Source organism: Suncus etruscus, chromosome 3, assembly GCF_024139225.1.
Source record: "Suncus etruscus isolate mSunEtr1 chromosome 3, mSunEtr1.pri.cur, whole genome shotgun sequence".
NCBI lineage: Eukaryota > Metazoa > Chordata > Mammalia > Eulipotyphla > Soricidae > Suncus > Suncus etruscus.
The window spans coordinates 86,863,244-86,887,855 of record NC_064850.1 but is presented as its reverse complement, the minus strand read 5'-3'; the positions used below and the strand labels follow the sequence as shown (position 1 = coordinate 86,887,855).

The 24,612-nt window shown below is 50.1% G+C and overlaps 1 protein-coding gene and 1 non-coding gene across 2 annotated transcripts in view; one reads left to right on the top strand and one right to left on the bottom strand.

Annotated features, from left to right (window-relative positions):
- The window catches only part of KLHDC8A (kelch domain containing 8A), a 120,104-nt gene extending 104,093 nt beyond the window's left edge, over window positions 1-16,011 (top strand). Inside the window, exons 2-6 of the mRNA XM_049771009.1 lie at window positions 7,851-8,420; window positions 12,523-12,687; window positions 12,863-13,078; window positions 13,731-13,832; window positions 15,204-16,011. Of these exons, the coding sequence (XP_049626966.1) occupies window positions 8,045-8,420; window positions 12,523-12,687; window positions 12,863-13,078; window positions 13,731-13,832; window positions 15,204-15,397 (1,053 nt within the window). The 5' untranslated portion in view covers window positions 7,851-8,044 and the 3' untranslated portion in view covers window positions 15,398-16,011. The remainder of the gene's footprint in view (window positions 1-7,850; window positions 8,421-12,522; window positions 12,688-12,862; window positions 13,079-13,730; window positions 13,833-15,203) is intronic.
- LOC126005417 (U2 spliceosomal RNA) lies at window positions 1,773-1,957 on the bottom strand. Its single transcript, XR_007494516.1, has one exon. It is a non-coding gene; the product is annotated as a U2 spliceosomal RNA (small nuclear RNA).
- Window positions 16,012-24,612: the final 8,601 nt, after the last annotated feature.

Sequence of the window (24,612 nt, the reverse complement as noted above, 5' to 3'; positions counted from 1 at the left end):
AGGGGGTGGGGGAGGAGGGAAATGGAGGACATTTTGGTAGAAAAGTTGCACTGGTTAAGGGGTGTGTGCATTTTATGGCTGAAACTCATAAATGTTTAAAAACAAAAAGAACCAGTACAGGGATATTTGAACCTGTATATTCTCTGTCTCCTATCCTGCAGCCTGAGAAGTCCATGGGCCCTCCAGGAAGCAAGATCATACTGAGCCTGGCCATTGGCCATAGCTAATTAGCCATAGCATCATCAGACCAACAGGAAGAGAATGGATGGTGTGACAACCAGGCGAGGGTCCCTTCTGGTGCCTGGCAAGGCCTATGAGAGTGGCACAGTAAACTGTGTATTTGCAACCCCAGGCCACCCTTCTAGAACATGCTTTTGTGGGGCTATGGCTAAATCTCTCTCTAGGGCCACCACCCTTTTAGTCATTAGGGGTAAAGAATACCCCAGCTAAGAGAACGCTTGCACTACTTTCTCTTTCTTCCTTCTCAGATTCTGGGCCCACCTGATACTAGCCAGGGCCATACAGTTCAACATGCTGTTTTGGAAATATCTCTGACAATCTGGTCCTTTCCTGATTCTAGTGTCTGCAGGAGTGACTCTGCACCCCACCTCAGGGCAGCATAAAGTCTCTACACTCCTGGGCAGGAAATGCTTCTCCGGACCTCAGGGCTCCCCATTTACTCCTAGAAGTTCACAGGAGGCCCAGGGGTAGCCAAGGTCTTTCCCGTGAACTTTCCCTTCCTGCACTCATCAGCTCACACAGACTCTGGCTGTGTTCCAACTCTGCCTGAATTGTGTGGTTTCTGAGTCTGACAATAAGACCCTGCATCTATCTCCTCCCCTCTTATATCTGTTCCACAATAGTCAACAGGGGGCTGGTCACATAGAGTCATCCCCTAATGGTGCCCTGGGGCTGCCAGGTAGCCACTGTGCTCTGGAGAGGCAGGAGAGGAAAAGCATATCCCTAATGCCTACTCCACTGCCAATGTGGAAGAGAGAGGTCCCAATGGCTTTGTCATTCTGCAGAACCCAGATAACCACACTCAGGACAGATGCAGATTCTAATTCCATCTGCAGACATTTGAATCACACCAGCCCCTCTCAAATACACCTACACCCTAAATATTTTGGGGGTCACCCAAGTAGAGAGCCTGTGGACCACTTCCACTGATAGTTGTCCACCTGGGCCAAGGATTCTGCAGAATAAGAATGAGGCTAAGGTTTTGCATTTAGGATCAGGGCTGAGACACCAGGGATGGTGCTGGGGTGGGGTGGGGGCAACTAGGGATCCTCCATGATGACTGGGGCCACATGATGTAGGAGATCGAATTAGGGTCTGTGTGTGAAAAGCATGCACCCCCTAACCTGTGCTCCATCCCTGGCCCTAGTTCTGAATCTCCCTTCAGGATGAAGTTGGGGATGGGCAGGGGGAGACCCTAGGAGACTTCCATGTTGAGAGCCCCGGCTATCTTGGCCCTCACTGGGAGAAATGTCTCCCACCACCTCTCTATTACATCCAAGCTGATCAGGTAATTATTTACAAAGTGGACTCTATCCTGACTTCATTATTTTTAATGTTTTGGGCCACACCTGCTGATGCTCTGGGATTAATTCCCAGATTATGTTTAGGATTATTTCTAGCAGTGCTTAGGGGACCACATGGGATGCCAGAGATTAAACCCAGGTTGGCCACATGCACAGCAAACACCCCACCTGCTGTACTATCTTTCTGCCCCGACAGAAGTGGCCTAATAAGCCTAACACAGAGCACCCAAGGAATGTACCATTCCTGGAGATACTGCAATACGAGGTTGATGCATGGAATGGACAGAGCAAGCTAGTGCCAAAAATTTATTTAATTTATTTAATATATTGTCATAGGATAGACGATCTATCAGATATTAAACTTATAAGACCAGATACTACACTTGATCTTAGCCAAAAGGCCGAAAAGCAATAATGTGTGGCTTAAAGAAAAGGTCTTGGGATTAGAGACATAGCATAGGAGTTAAAGTACTTGCTTATGTGTGACTGACCTGGATGGATTACCTAGTACCACATGGCACATGGAGCAAGGACTACTGAACACAGCTCTAAGAGTAGCCCCCAAGCACCATCAGTGTAGCCAATACTTCTCCTATAAATAAATAAAATTAAAATAAGTTCCTAACAAATAAAAAAAAATGGGCTGAGGATCATACCATTGGTAGGCCACTTGCCTTGCATGTAGCTGCCATGGGTTTGATCCCTGGAACCCCATATTGTCCCCTAAATCTACCAAGAGTGATTTGTGAGTGCAGAACCAGGGATAAGCCCTAAGCACTACCAGATGTGACTCAAAACCAAAACAAAACCAAAAAGATTATTTATTTATTTATTTGTTTATTAATAAATTATTTGTTTAAGCACCATGGTTACAAATGTGTTCATAATTGGGTTTCAGCCATAAAATGCACACCCACTTTACCAGTGCAATTTCCCACCACCAACGTCCCCCATTTCCCACCTCCCCCCTCCCCTGCCTGTCTTTGAGACAGGCATTGTATTTTTTTCTCTATCATTGTCACAGTTGTTATTAGTGTAGTTATTTCTCTAACTGCACTTATCACACTTTGTGGTAAGCTTCATATCATCAGTTGATCCTTCTGGTCCTTATCTCTATTGTCTCTGAGTATAATTGCTATACTGTCTTTTATTTTTTCTTAAATCTCACAGATGAATGATACTATTCTGTGTCTATCTCCCTCTGGACTTATTTTATTCAGCATAATAGTCTCCATGTCTATCCATGTATTGATAAATTTTGTGACTTCGTTTTCCCTAACAGCTATGCAGTATTCCATTGTGTAGATGTAACACGGTTTCTTTAGCCACTTATTTGTTGTTGGGCATCTGGGTTGTTTTCAGATTTGGCTATTGTAAATAGTGCTGCTATGAACATAGGATTGCAGAGGCATTATTGCATTGTGTTAAATAAAAAAATTTTTTTGGTTTTTGGGTCACACCTGGCAGCGCTCAGGTGTTACTCCTGGCTCTATGCTCAGAAATTGCTCCTGGCAGGCTTGGGGGACCATATGGGATACTGGGATTCAAACCACCATCCTGCGTGCAAGGCAAATGCTTTACCTCCATGCTATTTCTCTGACCCCTAAAAAGATTTTTAATTAAAAAAATTTAAAGAATTTCCAAAAGAAAGTGATTTGTTTTGTTTTGTTCTGTTTTGCACAAATTCCAGTGGTGTTCAGGTCTTACTCCTGGCTTCACATCAAGGATCACTTCTGGTGGGGGTTTGGGAACTATATGGGGTGCTAGATATTGAACCCAGACCAACTGTTCTATCCTTCCAGTCTCATGTAATTTTTTTTTATTTGTTTTTGTTTTGAGCTGTGCCCATCTGATCTATGTGTAAGGTAAATGCCCTACATGCTATACTATTGCCTGGTCCTATGATTGTTTTTCTGGACTTGAGAGCATCTTCCACAGGCTTTCTGCTGTCTGTATCCCTTAATAAATATGCACAGCTGTAAAAAGTTCTCTTACAAAAGTCAAGAACTTTCACTCTTCCTATTCATGGGTCTATTGCCACCTTGCAACCAAGGCAAAGAAGTCCACTCTGCTTTCAATCACATACCCAGCAGTACTCAGGGGTCACTCAGAGTGAACTATGCATTGCCAAGGACTGAACAAGAGTTCCTGAATGCAAATCACGTGTTACAGCCCTTTAAACTTTCTCCCCAGCTCCAAAACTCCAATCTCTTTATTTTTTAATTATTTGTTTTGGTTTTTTTTTTTTGGGGGGGGGCACACCTGGCGGTGCTCAGGGATTACTCCTGGCTATCTGCTCAGAAATAGCTCCTGGCAGGCATGGGGGACCATATGGGACGCCGGGACCACCTTAGGTCCTGGATCGGCTGCTTGCAAGGCAAACACTGCTGTGCTATCTCTCCGGCCCCCAATCTCTTTATTTTTGTTTTATTTGTTTTGTTTTTGACCACACCTGACTGTGCTTATTCCTGGTGCTGTGCTCTATTCAGGGAACCATATGCAGTGCTGGGGATTGAACCTAAGTGTGGTCCAGAGGAGGCTCTGGGAAGGCACAGGAACAGGCCCTCCAGCCAGGCCAGTTGCTTGCTCTGGAAATCTCAGCTTGAGGCATCTCCCTCACCCCCAATCTCCCTGGCCAGGTGACATCCTTTAGTCCTCACTTTAGGGCACCCAGAGGAAGCTGGTAACCTAGCAACCACTACTTAAGATTCCCTGAGTCAACTGAGGTTTTCAGGCCTGGCTTCAGTGCACTTAGCTCTAAGGCATGGCTAGCAGAAGTGGGGAGTCCAAGGACTCCTCACTGCCTATTCCAGCATATGACCACCTTCTTTTCCTCATGTCAAACCGAAACCCCTCACATCTAGCGTTGCATAAGCCCTGAGTTCCTTTCTTCCTTTTTATTTTAAAAACAATTGAACTTTGGAAAGTTAAAACAGTGGGTAAGGCTTTCCTTTCATGCAGCCAATCTGGCTTTAATTCCAGCACCACATATAGTTCCTTGAGCCTTTCCAGGAGTGATCCCTGAACAGTCAGATATGGCCCTAAAACAACATAATTAAAATAATAAAAGAGGGTCAGTTGTATGGTGGAAATCAAAATTGGGTTTCTTATGCTCCTATCCTGGGGTGATGTTAAACAATGACCAGGAGTCACATTGCAGTGCTTGAGCATGTACCAAGGTGCTTTTAGGGGTACAGTGCTTTAAGAATTGGTCTTTGCATGTGCATTTCATGTAGTATATACACAGAGATTTAGAGTGATTGCACTTAAAACTTGCAAAATGTTAGAATGCAATGCTATTTAAATTTAAAAGTATGGGGCTGGAGAGAAAATACAGCAGGTAAGGCACTTGCCTTATATGCAGTCAATCTGGATTCAATCTCCAGCACCCCATAGGTTCCTCAAAACCCTTCAGAGAGTAATCCCTGAGTTTAGAGCCAGGCATAAACTCTGAATACTAAGAGCCAAACAAAAATCAGTGATCCCCAGCATCCTTAATGGTCCCCCAAGCCTGCTAGGAGTGATTCCTGAGTTCAAAAGCCAGGAGTTACACTTGAGCACTGTTAGGTGTGCGTTCTTCCAAATATTAGTGGTTTAGTAGTCTTTTGCAACCTGTTGGACTTTTAACTGAGCATTTCACATGATTGTCTCTTTCACCTTCACCCCCCAAAATTACAAGTATATATTTATTCCATAAATTGCTATTCAAAAATAAACCTTGCACATGGTCAACTTGGGTTCAATCCCTATGGTTCCCTGAGAACTGCCAGAAGTAATTCCTGAGTGCAGAGTCAGGAGTAACTTCTGAGTATTGCCAGGTGTAGCCCAGAAACAAACAAACAAAAAAAAAATAATAGGGACAGGAGAGATAGCATGGAGGTAGGGCATTTGCCTTGCATGCAGAAAGATGGTGGTTTGAATCCCGGCATCCCAAAAGATCCCCTGAGTCTGCCAGGAGCAATTTCTGAGCATAGAGCCAGGAGTAACCCCTGAGCGCTGGCAGGTGTGACCCCCCCCAAAAAAAAATAAAACGAAAAAAAAGAAAAAAGAAAGAAAGAAGAATAAACTATTGATACTTGAATGTATCTCCATAGATAAATGCTGAGGAGATTAATATCAACACTAAAAGGTCAGGTATCATACAATTCTATTTATATAACATTCTCCAAGTGACAAAGCTATGGAAATGGAGAATAGATTAGAGTTGTAAGGAATGAGGGTTAGGGGAGAGGTTGATTTACATAAAAGGGCACCATGAAGAATTTATGTGAAGGGTCCTTAGATAAGGGGATAAAGAAGTTGTGGTCAAGGGACCAGAGAGATAGACATTTGCAGCCAAGCTGGGTTGGATCCACTCCCTAAGCTCCAACAGCAGAGATTCCTGAGTGCAGAGTCAGGAGTAAGCCCTCTGTATAGCCAGGTGGGGACCTCAAACAGAAACTAAATAAATAAATATATTTTAGTTTCATACACAGTGAAATACTGCTCAGGAGAAAATGTGAAACTGCATTTTACTACAACTTGGTTAGAACTAGAGGTTGTCATGTTAAGTGAAGTCAGTCTGAAGGAGAAAGACAAATATCAGATGATCGCATTTATGTGGTGTATATATATGTATATGTATATATATACATATACATACATATAAACAAAAACAGCAAGAGGACAGACAATGGCCCATAAAAGCAAAGCTTAGACTCTGACAAGAGAACTGAGTTCGCCAAGGGGGTGGAGAGATGCTGGGATGGGACCTAAGAGCAGATGCTGCCGCTTGGAGGTGGGTGTGCTGCTGGGGCATTGTTTGCCTCAAGCACGAATATTAGCACTATTGAAAACCACGTGACCCCAGCTAAAAAATAAAAATCCCTATGATGATGTAAATGTCCTGTAGACTGTGGAATCCGTTTCCATAACCCAAATATTGTAAGGGTGTTTCCAGTGAGGGAAACTGGGTAGAGGATGTTACTTCTTAGGAATTTTCGGGAGTTTATAATTTATCGCAAAATAAGAAGAATGTTCAAAACAATATACAGACACTGAGGCTCAGCGTAGTTAAATAATTTAAGGATCAGGATGTAAACCCCCGGGCCACAAAGATGCTCCTCTGGGTCCAAATAAGAGGTCCCTCAGCTCCACAGGGAGCAAGCCCACCACAAAAAACAAACAAACAACCCCAAGGCCGGCAATAACAAAGAATTTAAACCCTAGATGTCCAACATGCCCAAATCAGGAGTTTCCTGACTTGTTTCCATTCAGGGAGCTAGGACGGAGGAGGAGCCTTAGGTCTCCAGAGCTTCAGACTAGTCACACCTTATTCCTGGAACTCCTGTCCCTGGGAATGACTTGCCAAGCCCGGAGGGTTATGCTGAGGACAGGGACCCAAGGGGGTGCGGGGAGACCAGGTTCTCCAGAGTCTAGTTTGGAAAGGGCACAGGATGGAGACTGCCTGTGTGTGTGTGTCTGCTTTGTGTGGTTGTGTCGCCTCTCTGCGACAGTGGTCGCTTCCGGCATGTCTAGGGGAGCGAGGGATGTGTCAGGCCCAGAGTGCGGGCGAGGAACCCCGAGTTTTTGGTGCGCCGGGGCGCACCTGTCTCGCTCGCGAGTGCCACACCCACAGCGGCTGGTTAGCAGGCGCCGTGTCCGCCCCGGATCCTGCAAAGCCGAGTAGGGGGCGGCCAGTCCCGCGGGGGTCTGCGCGCTGCAGAGCCGCGGGTGATCAGACCTTCCTCTTCCCCCTCCTCAGCCCAAACCAACCCCCGCAAGGAGGGCGTCCACCCCCACACCGGAGGCCGTAACCCCCACCCCAAGGGCGCGAGGGGCTGCTCGGCCGGGCTCCCTCCCCGGCAATGGCAATGTCGGGGCGCACGGCTTAGCACAGGTGCGCGGCGCGGGGGTGCGCGGGAGCTGGCTGCTGCTGCTGCTGCTGCTTATGCTGCTGCTCTTCTGCGGGGCTGGCGGCGCCGGGCGGCCTGAGCAAGGACACCGCACCCGCCCGCCGCTCCCCGCGCTGCCGGTGGGGGCTCCCCAGACCGCTCCCGGGGACCGCGCGGGCCCGGCGGGGTGAGCGCGTGGGGCGTGGGCGGGAGGCGCGGGGCCCCGGGCGCGGGGCTGGGCGGCGCCCGAGGGTGTCCAGTCCGAGCCTCGCGGGACCCGCAGCCCGGCGCTCCGAACCCACCCGCGGGCGGGGAGGGACAGGACAAAGCGGCGCGGAGCGTGAGGCCGCCGCGGGGGGTGAGTCTCGGGTTCAAGTTGTCCCGGGGCCGGGAGCCCGCGGGCCGCCCTTGAGTCGCCCCCTTCCTCTCGCAGGGCCCGCTGCCCGGCCGCCGAGACCCGAGGGACCAGGACGCGCCGGCCGGCGTCGGGGCCCTTGCCAGGTGCCGGGCAGGATCCGGACAGAGCGCGCCAGCGAGATGGAGGAGGTAAGAGCGGGCGCGGAGTAGCCGGCCGGCCCCCTTACCCCGGGCTCGCACCTCCTCCAGCGTCCTGGCTCCGAGGCTGCCATGGAGGTGCCCAACGTCAAGGACTTCCAGTGGAAGCGCCTGGCGCCGCTGCCCAGCCGCCGGGTCTACTGCTCCCTGCTGGAGAGCGGGGGCCAGATCTATGCCATCGGGGGGTGTGACGACAATGGCGTTCCCATGGACTGCTTCGAGGCCTACTCCCCAGAGGCCGACCGGTGGACCGCCTTGCCCCCGCTGCCCACAGCCCGGGCCGGCGTGGCTGTCACCGCCCTGGGGAAGCGCATCATGGTGATCGGGGGTGTGGGCACCAGCCAGCTGCCCCTTAAAGTCGTGGAGATGTACAACATCGACGAAGGCAAGTGGAAGAAGAGGAGCATGCTGCGGGAGGCCGCCATGGGCATTTCCGTCACGGCCAAAGGCAAGTGGAGCTTGGGTTGCGGGTGGGGAGATGCGGGGCTGGGGACCACCAGGCGAGGGGTGGAAAGCCAACGCTGAACTAGGTAGGGTCTACGCTGGCTTTGTATGCTCATTGTTTCGTTTGGGAACCACAGCCCACTGCACTCAGGGCTTATCCTTGGTTCTGTGCTCAGGATCTAATTCAGGCCTGCCTTGCAAGGCAAGCACCATGCTTTGCTGTTGCCCCCACCCCTTCTCCTTTCATCCTTACAATAGGCCCTAAAACTAGCATACTTTACAACCAGGAATGCAGACCCTCCAGTTCCCATAGGACGCCTCTGCCAACAATCATGCCACTGTGCCTCCCCTGGTGGAGCCTCCCTTCAGCAGGGTGCCACCATCCACCCACTACACCTCACTCCCTCGCAGGTACCAGAACCCACAGGCATATATTTGGGTGCATACACTTGGGAACTGTATCCTACACCATCACCAGGCCCCACCAGGAGGGCTGAGGGTCTGCTCCTCTCAGCCTCCCCATCTGCCTTCTAGTGGCAAAGATGCTGATGAGTGGAGACCAGAATGTTCCGGAGTGTAGTGCTCCTGCAGCATCTTGTCTGGGCTCACTACATTCTGTGGATATCAGTCTCTGACCTTATGGTTTTCATTTCACTATCTCCAAGCTCCTTGTTTTCTTTTCTTCCAGCCAGTAGGAGCCCAGAGCATAGAGGGAGGTCCAGTAGCCTTGTCCTGTAAAGTACAAAAGGTTTTATGGGAAATAGTTCAGCAGCAGCTAGGAGGGCCCCAAGTTCAAACAGACTTTCTGGTATGCAACCTTCCTCTTACAAAAGGCATCCCAGCTGACTGTCAGTCTACCAGGGGTCAGAAACCAATATTCCTTGTGTGCTGGTTCTGCGCCTGACCCAGGCTTCAGTCCTAAGGAAAAGGCAGATTTGTTCCCAACCGAGAGGCCTAGCTTAATGACCATTACCAGACAGAAACTAGCCCAGAATCCATCAGGACAGATTCGTCATGGTGTCTCTGTAAGTCCCCATAAGGGTGGAAGGCATGAGATTCATGAGAAAAACAAGAAGAGTATTTCTTTATCACAGACGTCAATAAGTGGTGACATCAATAAGTATATATCGAGTCCTCCTTAGATAGGTGCTTTAACTCCCTTTAGCCCTCCTTGATCCTCATAATCTGTCATGCAATTGTTTTTTCATTAGAAAGAGAAGCACTTTGAGGTCCAGAGAGGTTAAATAATGCATGCAAAATATTATAACTAGTAACTAGTAGTGATGGAGTCCATGATCTTAACTACCAGATGCTGGCACTCCAGATAAATTCTGAAGACCCTACTAACCTTGCTGGAAGAAACAAAGATGTTTTTAGTCATGATTAATGATGCAGGAGTGCTGATGCAAGGGTGGTAATCAGATGTGAGATGCAGTAGTGGTGGTGATACAAGTATGGTGACAAGGTTTGATGCTACTGCAGGTATGGTGATGCAGGCAGATTGCTTCAAGTGTCACACTGCAGATGTGGTGATGATGCAGGTATGGTTATGATGTAGGTGTGAGGAGTCAGGCACAGTTTTGGTGATGCGGGTGTGGTGATGACAGGGATGATGATGTGTTAGGATGCAGTATATGCAAGTGAGTTGTAGGTATGATGATGCAGATGTGATGGTGATGCAAGTGTGGTGAAGCACATGTAATAAGACAGGAATGATGGTACAGGTGTGATCACGATAACAGGTATAATGATGTAAGTGTGATGATGCATGTATGTTCATGGCACTGGTGTGGTGATGTAGATGTGATGATACAGCTGTTGTAATCCAGGCATGCAGATGATACAGATGTGGTGATGCAGATGTGATTATTGTATAGATGTGATAATGAAACAGGTATGGTGATGATACAGGTGTGATGGCATAGTTGTGATGCAGGAATAGTGATAATGACAGGTGTGAAAACATAGGGAGGATGACAGATGGTGGTAGTATAAGTGTGATACAGGTGTGATATTACAGGCCTGATGACAACACAGATATGGTAATGAAGGTGTGATGTTGCAGGTGTGATAGTGACACAGGTATAGTGATCTAAGTGTGCGGTGAGGGTGTCTTGGTGCTGGTCTGATGAAGTGGGAGTGGTGACGCATTTGTGATAATGATATGAGTAGAATGATGCACGTGTGAAAATGATCCAGATATGTTGGTATAGGTTTGATGATGCAGCTGTTATGAGGTAAATGTGGTGATACAAGTGTGATGATGATATAGATGTGTTGGTGCAGGTGTGATGCACCCCACCAATGATGATGAGATGTGATGATACAGGTGTGGTGAGATGAGGAGATGCTAGTGCAGGCATGGTGATACAGGTGGGAGAACTGGATAGAGTAATGCAAGTGTGAAGATGATACAAGTGTGATGATAGTGGTTTGATGTTGCAGGTGTGATGATAATACAGGTATCACGAGGAGAGTGTGCTACTGCTGAGTTGGACTCAATGATACAGGTGTGAAGATGCAGCAAGGCAACGGCATGTGAGAAAGCTGAAGTGGTGATGCTCAGATGTGAGGATGCAAGTGTGCTGATTGTGTCCTAGGTGTAATCATCAGGTGTGATGATGCCAGCCTGGATGGCATGAGTGTGATGTTAATCATTTGTATGTGAGATGCAGTTGGTCATGAAGAGTGAAGTTAATGCTACAGGAAGCAGTGATCGGTTCAGAGACCCCTTGATGACTGTGGTGGAGCACAATGGGAGCGATTGAGCATGGAAGTAGAGCAGATGGGAGGACTCTGCTCTAGAGGCATGTCTCAGAGGATCTGTGGATGGGGCAGAGTGAGCTAGTCAACCCCTCCTTTGCAAGCCCCATTTCCTGCCTTTTAGGCTAGGGAAGGTTTTCTTTTTTTAGTAGAAACTAGGGGAAATGATACTGTTCCTGTAGTACCCTTGAAGTAAAGATCTCAGAGACAGCAACAGTGAGAACTGGAAGCTGGAAGACAAGACTCCAAGCCTCTGGGCAAAGGCCAGGCAGCATCCTTTGTCCTGAGTAGGCTCCAAGAGATGCAGCTGACACCTAAAGAACCCTAATGTCTTACCTATCTTCTGTGGACGTCAAGAAAGAAAGTACCTTGAGAGATGGCATCCCAAGGCACCCTGAGATGGGAGTGAAAGGAGTGGGATCCTTTCTGTCCTCAGGAGCCTCATCTCAATACTGGGATGATTTCTTTAGGAGCCACTGAGTGCAGTGCCCCCCCCCCCCCCGCCTGTCACTCCCTGGTGAAGGAGGAGGGTGTTTCCCCAATGGGAGTCTGTGGCTGTGCTGTACCCTGCATAGCCAGTACAGCAAGACTGACCTCATTATAAAGGCTCCTGCACAGCCTGGAGATATCTGCCCTGGGAGTGCTGAGCACTGTCTTTCCAGGCTCTGCAAAGGGCTGTCCAGGTCCCTGGTCTACCATAGTCTACTATTGTATTGGGGACTTAACATCTGGGGCTTGGCCACAGAATGTCTGTGAATTGGGCATGGCTTGAAAAGACCCAGGTTCCACCCAGGTGGCAGGCATTTTAGGGGATTGGCCTCCCAGACAGGGGCTCAAGGGGTGCTTGTGACAATATGCAACCAACCAGGCCTAGAGGTAAACACTCAGGTCTAATAATGTAGTGTTGTTAGAACCTGCAGTGCTCAGAGAACCATATGGTGCTGGAGCTTGAAACCATGTCTTATGTCTCTGACACAAGAGGTTTTTTAAAAAAATTTGTATATCTATATGGTTTGGGAATTATTCCTAGTGATATATCACCTTACCAGAGCTCACTTCTAGATCGGTGCTCAGGGATCACTCCTGAAGGTTATTGAGGGAACCATATAGGATTGTGGGTATCGAATCCAGGTTAGTTGCATGCAGGGAGAGCGCTCCAGCACTGTGTGGCAGGGATAGTTAATGGACTCTCATATAAGCACAACATTGTTTCACTGGCCAAGTGTGGTGGGAAACCTGACCTGGCCATAATCTGGTAGCAGGAACTAACTCAACATTGGGGGGGGGGGGTGTTGCTCAGGCCTGTTGCTGCACCAGTGCTGCCATGTCATCTTCCTCCTTAGATTACCGAGTGTATGCAGCAGGTGGCATGGGCCTGGACCTCCGTCCACACAACTATCTCCAACACTATGACATGCTCAAGGACATGTGGGTGTCACTAGCACCCATGCCCACTCCCAGATATGCTGCCACCTCCTTCTTGCGAGGTTCCAAGATCTACGTGCTGGGTAAGGATGTGCCAGTTTCTTTGCCTGTCAGTGCCTGACTGGCGTGGAGGATAAGATGGGGGGATTGTTGCACTCCCTTCAGGGGGCTCCCTCTGTGATGAGGAGCCAGGCAGAAAGGAAAGCTCCCATCCCCAGACCTGACTCTTCTGCCTACCCTCACTCTCACGGTCTCCAGGGGGACGACAGTCCAAGTACGCGGTCAATGCCTTCGAAGTATTTGACATCGAGACCCGCTCCTGGACGAAGTTCCCCAGCATTCCCTGTAAGCGGGCCTTCTCCAGCTTCGTGGCTCTGGACAATCACCTGTACAGCCTGGGCGGCCTGCGGCAGGGCCGGCTCTACCGCCAGCCCAAGTTCCTGCGTACCATGGATGTGTTTGACATGGAGCAGGGTGAGCTAACTATAGGTAACCTCCCCTTCCCCCTTCACCATCCCAGTCCTCTTACCCTGCTGGAGAGCCTTCCAGAAGCCAAAATGGTCCTCCTCTTTCAAGGCAATATTTGGGATAAACAACTTTTATGGGTGAAGGCCTCTCACTGGTTGTGGGTGGTGTTTGTTTGTTTGTTTGTTTTGTCTTTTTGTTGCGGGGAGCCACACCCCAAATTGTTCAGGGGTTACTCCTGTCTCTATGCTCAGAAATCACTCATGGAAAACTCAAGGGATCATATAGGATGCTGGGGATTGAACCCAGGTCTACCCCGCATACAAAGCAAACACCCTACATGCTGTGCTATTGCTCTGGCCCCAGAGGGTGGTTGTTATAGAAGGTTTGCATCTCCATCTCTTTTTACAGTATATTGATGAGAGGGCAGGTGGGGTGCAGAAGGAACTCTGGCTTTTCCATCAGAGAAGCAGAGTGAGCAGACCCCAAGAGCTGGCTCCAGTCTACCTCCCCAGAGGTCACAGCCTTGAGGGTTGGAAGAGCATTACTGCAGGCAGCCTCCAAGAAAGGCAGGATGAGGCCCATAGCCTCTAGGGAGCTGCTTGTGTCTTGGGAGTCGTCAGGTTGAATTCTCTCTTGTCTACCTGTGTCGTGCCCTTAGGAGGTTGGATGAAGATGGAACGCTCCTTTTTCCTCAAAAAGCGGCGTGCAGACTTTGTGGCTGGCCCCCTGAGTGGACGGGTCATAGTGGCCGGAGGACTTGGTGAGTATCACACCTCTGGGTCAGGTGGGGTTCCAGTGCTTGGGGGACTCTTGGTATCATGCTGAGAAGCAAGAGGGTCCTGGCTATGCACACTCTGGCTTTTAGCTTTATTCTGGAAAGTTGAGTTTTGCTTTGTCCTAACCTTGGCTTCATCTGGAGCCTCAGATGTGGTCTTGCCCCTTCACACATGGGAAAACAGAGGCTTTGAGAGCAGAAGGGATACATGTCACCTGGTTTTGAGGGGGACAGGGCTAGAGACTGTGAGAGCAACTGTATCCAAGAACATGATTAGCATGCAAGGCCCTGGCCCCTTCCCTGGGTGCTATATCCAGGGTGAGAGTCTGAACCAAGCTTTATAGAGTTACCCCTGATGCCTAGATTTTGAAGCAAGGTCCTGACAGAGCATATGAGGACCTCATTTTCTCAAAGTGGATCAGCTCCACTTTAGCCACTAATGGGAGGATCTCAATGGGGAGCAAGCCCATAGGAGTCAGTGTTTCCCCCAAAAGGAAAAAGGGAAACAAAATTAAAAAAGAAAGAAAGCAAAATAAAATACCAGTGAAGACATAGAACAAGGAGTTCTTGGGTTGAGAACTGAGTTTGGACTCCCAGCTTCCCGTGGCCCCCAAACAGTCCCCAGAAACTCTGCCAAGAATCCCAGGAACAGCCTGTGGGTCCCCTGAGCACCATTTGGAAATGCCCCACCTGAAAAGGGAAGGAAGGAAGGGAAAGGAGGGAGGGAGGGAAAGAAGGAAGGAGGAAGGAAGGAAGGAAGAAAGGAAGGAAGGAAGAAAGGAAGGAAGGAAGGAAGGAAGGAAGGAAGGAAGGAAGGAAGGAAGGAAGGAAGGAAGGAAGGAAGGAAGGAAGGAGGGAAGGAAGGAGGGAGGGAGGGAGGGAAGGAGGGAGGAAGGGAGGGAGGGAGGGAGGAGGGAGGGAGGGAGGGAGGGAGGGAGGAAGGGAGGGAGGAAGGAAGGAAGGAAGGAAGGAAGGAAGGAAGGAAGGAAGGAAGGAAGGAAGGAAGGAAGGAAGGAGGGAGGAGGGAAGGAAGGAGGGAGGAGGGAAGGAAGGAAGGAAGGAAGGAAGGAAGGAAGGAAGGAAGGAAGGAGGGAGGAGGGAAGGAAGGGAGGAGGGAAGGAAGGAAGGAAGGAAGGAAGGAAGGAAGGAAGGAAGGAAGGAAGGAAGGTAGGTAGGTTGGTTGGTTTTTCTTCAGGAGGTGAAAAGGGTGGAGACAAGGCAGTTGAGTGTATTATTTGGCCATTATCTGGGCCAGGGCTGAGGGTGCCCCTAAGCTGGAACTGAGGTGACTGGTTTCATTGGGTTATAGGTCAGAGGCTGTGCTCCTTTATCAGTCGGTTCCCTTGGTGCTTTCAGGGAACCAGCCCACTGTCCTGGAGACTGCAGAGGCCTTCCACCCAGGGAAGAACAAATGGGAGGCGCTCCCTGCCATGCCCACGCCCCGCTGTGCCTGTGCCAGCATCGTGATCAAGAACTGCCTGCTGGCTGTGGGGGGTGTCAACCAGGGCCTAAGTGATGCAGTGGAAGCCCTATGTGTCTCTGACTCCTAGCTACTCCATACCCTGCACCCATGCCCTGCCTGGCTCCCCACCTCCTGACATGAAGAACATTCCAGGTCAACACTGGCGCTTCTGGCCTGAACTGTAGCTCCACACTGGCTATGGGGAGGCCTCTGCTTATGCTCAGGCTGGGACCCCAGATTCTTACTCCCTCCATGACTGGGAGGGCAGTGCCCAGCCAGAGGATGCTCATCTGTGCCCTCCTTCCCAGCTCAACCAGCATGAAGTTCTCTCGGGTTAGAAAATGGGGTCAACCTCTCTCCCATCTATCCCCCTTCTGTGGGCCATCACTCTGGACCTTCATAGTTCTTGTCTACACAGCAAGAAATTGCCCTACCGGCTTCAGGAAAGGAAAGTGAGTTCACAGAGCCAGGAAGGACCTACACCTCTCAGGTCTTCAGTGGGAAGGAGGGCCCAGAAGAGTCTCCCCACCCCTCTTAACCTGTTTCTCCTTCTGCTACCCCTGGGAGAGGGGGTGGCTGTGATCCTCAGAAGCCCCTGAGAGTTTCAACTTTCTCATTTACACTGTGTACTCCAGTCCACAAGGCTGGATTCACTGCACTCTGGCTAACTGCACAGCACAATAATTAAAATCTATATTCCTATCTCCTCTATAGCACCGGGCTGGGGCTCAGAAGCAACATCTCAAAGACTAGAAGGAAACCCATGAAACCATTTCTGAATGAGGCTCCAGGGCCCCTGTTCTGTTCTGTTCCCTCAAGGAAGCTTCCTGAGAAAGACAGGGTTGGGGCATCTTCCCCTTGGCAAGGAGGAAAGGTGCTTATCTGGTATCCAGTTTCATAAAAGCTGAGCTGGGGCTGTACTAGTGAACAGAAAGCCCTCCCTGAAACCATAACTGCTCCTGGATTCAGCTGCTCTAACCCCAGGAGTGAAGGAAGGCCTGTCTGGATCTGAATAGAGCCCAGTCTTTCAGGATGGGGGGAGGGGGTTCTCTCTCAGCAGCTACCTGGGCAGCTCCTTCTCAGTCCCTGAAGGGCAGCATGACCTGCTGGCAGATGACAGGGGTCACCAGTGGCCCCTGGTAGTTTAGGCCCTGTTTCTGCTTCTCTTTGAAGGGGCTGGAGGGGCTGCAGATCTGAGGGAGGGAAGCATCATGCCAGGAGTGCCACCCAGACTGTCTGAGTGCCTTCCATGCCCTCCTCTATCTCCAGAAGTGGAATTTACCAACAGGCGAACTTTCCAAAAAGAAACTTAGGACTGAACATGGGGTTTGAGTGATGAAAGTTCATGCCTCATATATATATGAGACTCAGTAGACACTCCACCACATCCCCAACTCCAAAGCATTGCTAAGTGTAACCCTAAAGAAAAAAAAAAAAAAAAACAAGTAGAAACTATTAGGACAGGGGGAGCTCAACAGGTTTTGCCTGCAGGAGGCCTAGGTTTGATTGCTGGCACCAGATGGCCCACTGAGCACTGCTGGGAAGGACCCCAGCACACTGGGTGTGACCAAATAAAGTTCTCTTAATTGTCAAAGAAATGGGCATCAGGGCTAGAATGGCAGTGCAGCTGGCCTATAGGGCTTTTGCCTATAGGATTTGGATGCCACATGCAAGTGGCTGATGCAGATTCAATCACCAGCGTTCCATATGGTCTCCCCAACACTGCCAGGAATGAGTATGACCACAAAACAATAATAAAGAATGGGGCAAGACCGGAGCTATAGTACAGCAGTAGGGCATTTGCCTTGCACACTACTGACCCAGGATGGTTCCACGTTTGATCCCTGGCATCCCATAATGTTCTCTGAGCCTACCAGGCATGATTTCTGAGTCAGATCCAGGAGTAACCCCTGAGTGCTGCCAGGTTAATTCAAAAAAAAAAAAAATGGGGAGTTGTGGGTGGAGAGGATCTTTCCAAATTCACAAAGTAGCACCAGGTCTGGTGGGACCAGACAGTTTTGAGGTAGGCCTGAGTGTCTATGGCTGGGCCAAACAGACTGTCCCACAGGACAGTGGGCAGCAACCACTACACCGAATAGCTACTGGGCAGCGCTGAATGGGCAGTGCCCTCCTCTTGGATGCAGTCAGGGACACTTGGGATGCCTCACTGGGAGTGGGAAATATAAGAATGTCACTAACCCATCTTGTGGCACAACTCAAGACCTAACTCAGATGCTTGGTGCAAGGCCCTTCCTGTCCCATGGGCCCTTCCATCACAGATCACACTGAAGCCCAGCACCTGTCCCCTGTTGCCCTCCCCTGCTCCTGTCCCCTGCTCCCTTCCATAGTAGCGACACCACCCTCCCACATTAGGGGGACACCTGAGGCTCATTAGGGGACACCTAAAGCTCATTAGGGACATATGAGTTTCATAGGGTCACCTAAGGCTATTAGGGAGCATCTGAGGCTCACTGGAGGATGACACCTGACATAGGTCTTGCATCAACTCTGAGGTGGTGACCTCTGCTGTGCAGTAGAGAAAACTAGTGTCTGAGGAGCTTCTGTAACTAGTCCCAGGTCCCAGGCTAGTGAGCAGCTGAGCTAGGTCTGGTTCCAAATCTCAAGGCCACACCTGCCTCATCTCCAGTGAGTGATGACGACGGCAGCAGAGGACAGAATAGGCTTGCACATGCAGAGGTTCCTTGGGGAAACCTGGGCAGAGAGACTGAACCCAGCATGTCTGAGGAATGGGAAGTGCCTTCTCATGTGAAATGGGTCCAAATAGCCCAAATGCATGTGACAGGGCTGTTCCTGGCCTGGTGCCGTCCCAAAGCATTGCCCTGTGCTCAGAGGCCAGAAGATGGGGTCACTGTTAGATGAGTACTACCAGCCGTGGTCAGGCTCCCCAATGAGGAGAGGAACCTGGCTGTGGAGAGGGGAGGCAAGACAAGGTGGAGGTAAGGAGAGGAGAGGAGAGAAGAGGCAGGAGGGGTGGGCTTTAGGAAGGCCCTACAAAATGAATGTCAAAAGGCTCTGAGGCAGGAAGAAGGTGATGGGAAGGAAGTGATGGAGCTGCTGCACCCTGGGACCTTCTATGGATATGCTAGTGGCCCTGGGTATAGGTTTACTCTGAGGCCATTTTCTTAGTCAAATCAGGTAGAATCAGCCTCTCCACAAGGCCAAGAGCATCTTTCCTTCACTGATTCCAGCACTTGGGCAGCTGCTGCATGACTAGGTTGAAGTTGAAGGAAAGGTAGTGTTCCTCAGCCCACTAGGACTGGGGTGGGGTAGGGTGTCTTGTTTGAGGACAGACATCCTTGAGGAAAAGGCAGGGAGATGAGCCAGAAATGCAGAGTCTGGTGGTCACCCCTAAGAAGTGTATTGTGTGTCGGTGAAGTTCTTGAGCACTACAGAAACCCAGGAACAGTGAATGCAGTGGGGTCAGGACCCCTGGATGCATCTCCCAGCCAAGGGGAGATGAGTCTTTCGTCTCCACACCTCAGCACTTATTTCAGAATCACCTGATTTTGCCCTGCACTTTATGCAGAGATTTTGTAGAGATGCTGTGGGGAGGCGCCCAAAACTCTGTGAGCTCAGTGTCACCAAAGGAATCTCTGCTTATAAGTGTGGGGAGGAAGTGCTGACTAGCTCACAGGAGAGCACCCCAATTCACTTACAAGCACTCACACACACATGCTCACGTTTACACACACATGCTCACATGTAAAACACTCAAATGTATTCACACACATACTTACAGACTCAGATCAATTCCAAAAATTCACACACATTTACTCACAGGTACTCACACATATGTTCACGCTTGCATGCACTCGCACCTGTGCACTTATACAATATCACACTCAAACACACATTTACACATGTGCCTGGTGAGAGCTATGGCTGTGTGTGTCCTCTACTGCAGAGGCCTCAGAACAAGGCCAAACCAGACTTTGTTGGTTTGGAAGACAATATGAACATTCCTCAAAAATTTAGAAATTGAACTTCCATATAATCTAGCAATTCCACTCCTGGAAATATACACCCAGGATCCAAACTACAAGGCAGAAAAGACATCTATACCTTTATGTTCATTACAGCAGCCAGACTCTGGAAACAACCTAAGTACTCAAGAACTAATGAAGGGACAATGGAATTTCTACTCAACTGTAAGAAAAGATAAAGTCATGCAATTTGCTGATACATGGATGGATCTGGAGAGTATCATGCCGAGTGAAATGTGTCAGAGAGAGAGGGACAGGCACAGAATGATGTCACTCATATGTGGGATATAAAGAAACATAGAAGGGGCCGGGAAGGTGGCGCTAGAGGTAAGGTGTCTGCCTTACAAGCGCTAGTCAAGGAACGGACCGACCGCGGTTCGATCCCCCAGCGTCCCATATGGTCCCCCCAAGCCAGGGGCGATTTCTGAGCACATAGCCAGGAGTAACCCCTGAGCGTCAAACGGGTGTGGCCCAAAAACCAAAAAAAAAAAAAAAAAAAAAAGAAACATAGAAGGGGAATAACTAACATCTGAAGGCAATAACCAGTCCTTGGTAGGAAATTTGTCATTGGGGAGAAGAAAAGGGGAAAAGGTCAGAAAGGGACCACTGTGGCAATGATAGAAGAGAGTGGTCACTGTGAAGCAACATGCATGATCCCCTATCAATATGGTACCCTAACAGTATGGTAGACCACAGTGCCTAAAGTGGGAGTATGGGGGTAGGGGAGAGTGTAAAGAAGACAGAAAAAGAAAATAGTGGCTGCCATAGAGGAAGGCCAAGGGGATAGAGGAGAATTGATGGAGGGGATGTTGTGAGGGATGGGTGTTGTACACTTGAAACTCAACCATGAATAACTTTGTAACTCTTCAATTCATGGTGATTCCATTTTTTAAATTGTTTGTAAAAGAACAAGACCAGGGGTAGGAGATATAGCACGGCGGTAGGGTGTTTGCCTTGCACGAGGCCGACCTGGGATGGAGCCAGGTTCGATTCACAGCATCCCATATGGTCTCCCGAGCTTGCCTGGAGCGATTTCTGAGTGCAGAGCCAGGAGTAACCTCTGAGCTCTGCCGAGTGTGGCCCAAACCCCCACCCCCCAAAAAACAAAGAACAGGACCAAAGTCTCAAGCTCAGGAGCAGTGGAACTGTCTGTCCACTGCATGGGTGACAGGCTGGGCAGGCAAGTCAGGGGCTGGGTATTTGTTCCTGAGGTTACAGTAATAACATTCTGACTACCGGCTAACAACAAAGCATTGCCTCACAATTTCCAATTCTAGGAAGTTAATTGTTTAGCCATTCTAGAAGTCGTGGCAGAGGTAGGTACTTGGAGAAGGTCAAGGTCTTTGCATCTTTCTAGCCCCTGGGCTCCAGCATGCCTTGGTGCTCCTTAGCTGACAGCAGCACAGACAACCCCGTTTCCTCCACCCTACCCCCATGTTTAGACAGCCTTCTCTCCTGCTCTCTGACCATTTTCTCTCATTCCAAGCCATTGGGGTAGACTATCCTAATCCAATATGGTCTCATCTAACAGGGTGATCTCCCCAAAGACCATTTTCCCCAAGAACCATGTTAGGACCACAGGTTAGAACCTCAGGAAGAAGACAATTTGCCACACCACACCACACCACACCACAGATGAGTGAGGTGGAAGGAAATGGCTTCCCAGGTCTGAGAGCTAGTATGGCAAATCAGGCACTTGCCTTGCATGCGGTCAGCCTGGGTTTGATACTGCCAGGAGTAAGCCCTTAGCACCTATGGGTGTGGTCCACAACAACAACAACAACAACAATAACAAGAACAACAACAAAGAATTGGTATCCCCAAGGACAGAGCTCAGCAAAGAAGGCATCTTGGAGAAACTAGTTATTGTAACCAGGCCTCAAGGAAAGGCATACTTGTGGTGCCAGAGCATGCACAGGAGCAGTATGGGGTGTGGCCAGGGAGCCTGTGCAGTGCTTAAAGAGTGGGGGGTTTGGAAGAAGTCCCCCACTTCTCTCAGACCTTGCCCCCTCCCCACCAGCACAGATGGAAAAATCACTTGGAGAAAGGGCAGTGTCCAGGATCCCCTGAGAAGCACATATCCTTTGTATTCTGCCCATATCAGACCCTATGAGTGCTCCAAATAGTCTAGTCTTCCAAGCCTACAGGAAGGCATGCAAGAACCCATGTTCCTGCTGCTGCAGCTCATAGGACACAGTGTTCCTGTTCTCTCACACAGATGAGTTCTCTGCTGTACTTGCTGATCTCTAGCAGCCATTTTCCTGTGATCCCCTAAGCCTGCCCCCCTTCCACACACACCTCCACATACATGCCAGAGTCACTCTCATATTCATGTGCTCACACCCAACTTTGTGGCCTCTCACCTGTACAACCTACACAGATCTGCACATGTTCCTCACCAGCTCTCACACAGGCACCAGAGGAACAGATCCCAGCCTCACACCCCTTTACCCCCCATCCCCATCCCCATTTTCCATCTTTCCTTCCCTGTGTTGTCGTGGTTCTCTCATGGTTTGGCTGCAGGGCTCAGTCACAACCACAGGGTGGAGATCACACACTGGGTTGTCACACCAGGAGCTGCACTGGGCTCATGGGGAGGTGACTCCTGTCTGAGCCACACCCAGGCCCTATCAGGATCCTAACAACGGGAAAGGCCTGCAGCACTGTGTCCACAGGACACTTGTGCATTGTCTGTCCACTGTCCTTCACATGCAGTTCTGTCCCAACCCCCTAACCTATTGGCCAAAAATAAATATCTTTGCTTCCTGTGAACTTAAATAAAGGGGCGGTGTCCTGTCTTACAGGGAGAAAAGCTGGATGCCAAAGGATCCCCCATGGCCACTATTCTGAGTGAGAAACTTGATCTCCTCCCTCACTAGCTTTACATAAGGCCCTAGTAGGCCTCTGCCTCAAAACCAGCAGTAACTGGGCTTAGAGGAGCAATGTGGGGGTTCTTGCATTCTATCCTAGCACCTCAGTCAGCACATGGGGTCCCTCCTGGCTCCATTTGCTAATATTTTTATGCAACTTCCTAGGCCCTTACATTATGGGAAGAAAGCCTGTGGTGACTGTCCTGGACCTGGACTCTGGCTGGCTATTCCCTAACTCCTGGAAAACCCCCTCTAAACTCTCTGGTCAGAGCCCACAGCCAGGGGCGAAGGCAGGTGGGAAGGCCTGGGGTGACCCCGAGTTCAGAGGCTGGTGTGTGACTGAGAAAAATGTACCCCCACATGTCCAGCTAGGCAGCTGCTGCTGCTGGGTCAGTAGGTGGGCACAGATGTGGCAGCACGACTGAAAGAGCAGAGGAACTGCAGGTGTTTTCCCAGCCAATAGACTGGGCTCCCTGCAGGAAGAGAATCAGAGCACCTGCTCCCCTGTAGCAGACAGGGAGAATGGCCCATTCTCAGTTCAGCAATTCACTGCCTGGAAAACAGCATTTGTAAGTGATTGGAAACTCACAAGTCTTTCCAGGCCCTGGTTAGTGGGGGAGCTGGACTTGAGGAGCTCTTCAGTCCTGCACTTCCCCGACCCACACTGCTGGGTTTGTGGAAAGCTGGCTCCATCACAGAATGCAATCGACACTCCTTTGGGGCTCTTCTCCCCCTAATAGGCCTCGATTGCACAGCTGTGGCCTGCACTGGGCCTTCCAGTCAGCAATACCCCTGCAGCTGGCCAGCATCCTGTTCTCCCTGCCTGTCTTCCCATTCAGGATTGTCTCACCTCCACACTCCTGCTGGGGTCATGGTCACAGAGCTCCAACAAACTTCTAAGTGCATCCCAACTCTCCAGCAGGTTCCTAGCTAGACCTATCTTAATTCTCAGGGTCCCTTACAAAAGCCCCCTCTGCCCAGCGGAGGTCTATAACTGCCGCCCCCCTCCAGGCCCAGGTGTCTCTCCCCCAGTCACTGGTGAAGGCAGGCCACTGTATCCCACCCCAGAAACTTCTCAGTAAGGGGCCGGGTAGGTGGCGCTGGAGGTAAGGTGTCTGCCTTGCAAGTGCTAGCCAAGGAAGGACCGCGGTTCGATCCCCCGGCGTCCCATATGGTCCCCCCAAGCCAGGGGCGATTTCTGAGCACATAGCCAGGAGTAACCCTTGAGCGTCAAACGGGTGTGGCCCAAAAACAAAAAAAAAAAAAAAAAGAAACTTCTCAGTAAGTTTCTTCTCTCCAGGCCTGCGCTCATGTCACTGTCACCTGGGCACCAGATACGCGGGGCACAGACTAGCACAGAACAGTGGGAACCCTCCTGTCTTTACCTCACAGGCCTTGGCAGTCCTGGCTGTGGGCTCTGACCAGAGAGTTCAGCAGGGGTTTTTCAGGAGCTGGGGGTAGCCAGCCAGAGTCCAGGCCCAGGACAGCCTGTGCTGGGGCCACTTAAGGCCAAGACAAGCACCAGCTCCCCTCCCCTTGCAAAGGACAGAACTAATGACCTGGCTAGAGTCGGCTCTGCTGGGGGCCACATTCCAGGAGGGGGCCAGACAGGGCAGGGAGGTGGCAGCAGACACGCCTCTCATGTGCCCTAGCTGGAGTGCCTGAGACCTCTTGGGAGAAACACTTCATGGCCTGTGATGCCCTGAGTAATGCCCATTGCTGACACCCTTGGCAGTTTCCAGACTCTCCACATTCAAGGCCTCTGTAGCGAGCCAGGAACTGAGGACCAGCTCATGTGACCAGAGAGCAGATGAGGTACAGAGCCCCAACTTCCACTCTGAGACTCACATATTCCCAACCTCATCTGCACCAGCTTCCTCCACATCCCCACAGTCCATGTTCACAGGGATGGAGCAGCAGTGAGGTGAAAGGGAATATCATAACTAACAGTTCTGGGAAGGTGCTGCTCCACCCTCTAGTGATGTACCCCTCACAGCTCAGTGCTTGGGCTCAAAGGTCATCATGCCATGCTGAAGGTACAGGGGTGGGGTAGGTGTTGTAGTGCTGAGGAGCAAGCTCTGGGTCCCAGCAAGCCAGCATGTGCCCCAACAGCTAAGCCATATTCTGGTGGTTACCATTAAACCAAGGGTGCCCAATTTATTTTCATGCTGCCTCCTTTCAGAAAAATTCAGCACCCCTGAAATCTTTAAGCAAACAAACAAGCAACAGCAACCCTCTCCCTCAAATGCATCCAATGATACTCTACCCCTGGATCATTCCAGCATACACACATCCATGGTAGTCCCTATTCTGGGAACTCTGGTTGGTCCCACCTTAATCCATTAAGAACTGACTAAAGGCCCAACACACTGGGTCTACGTCGAAAGTCTTGGGAACCGCCCGTGGAAGAATCCCCTGAGACCTCTATT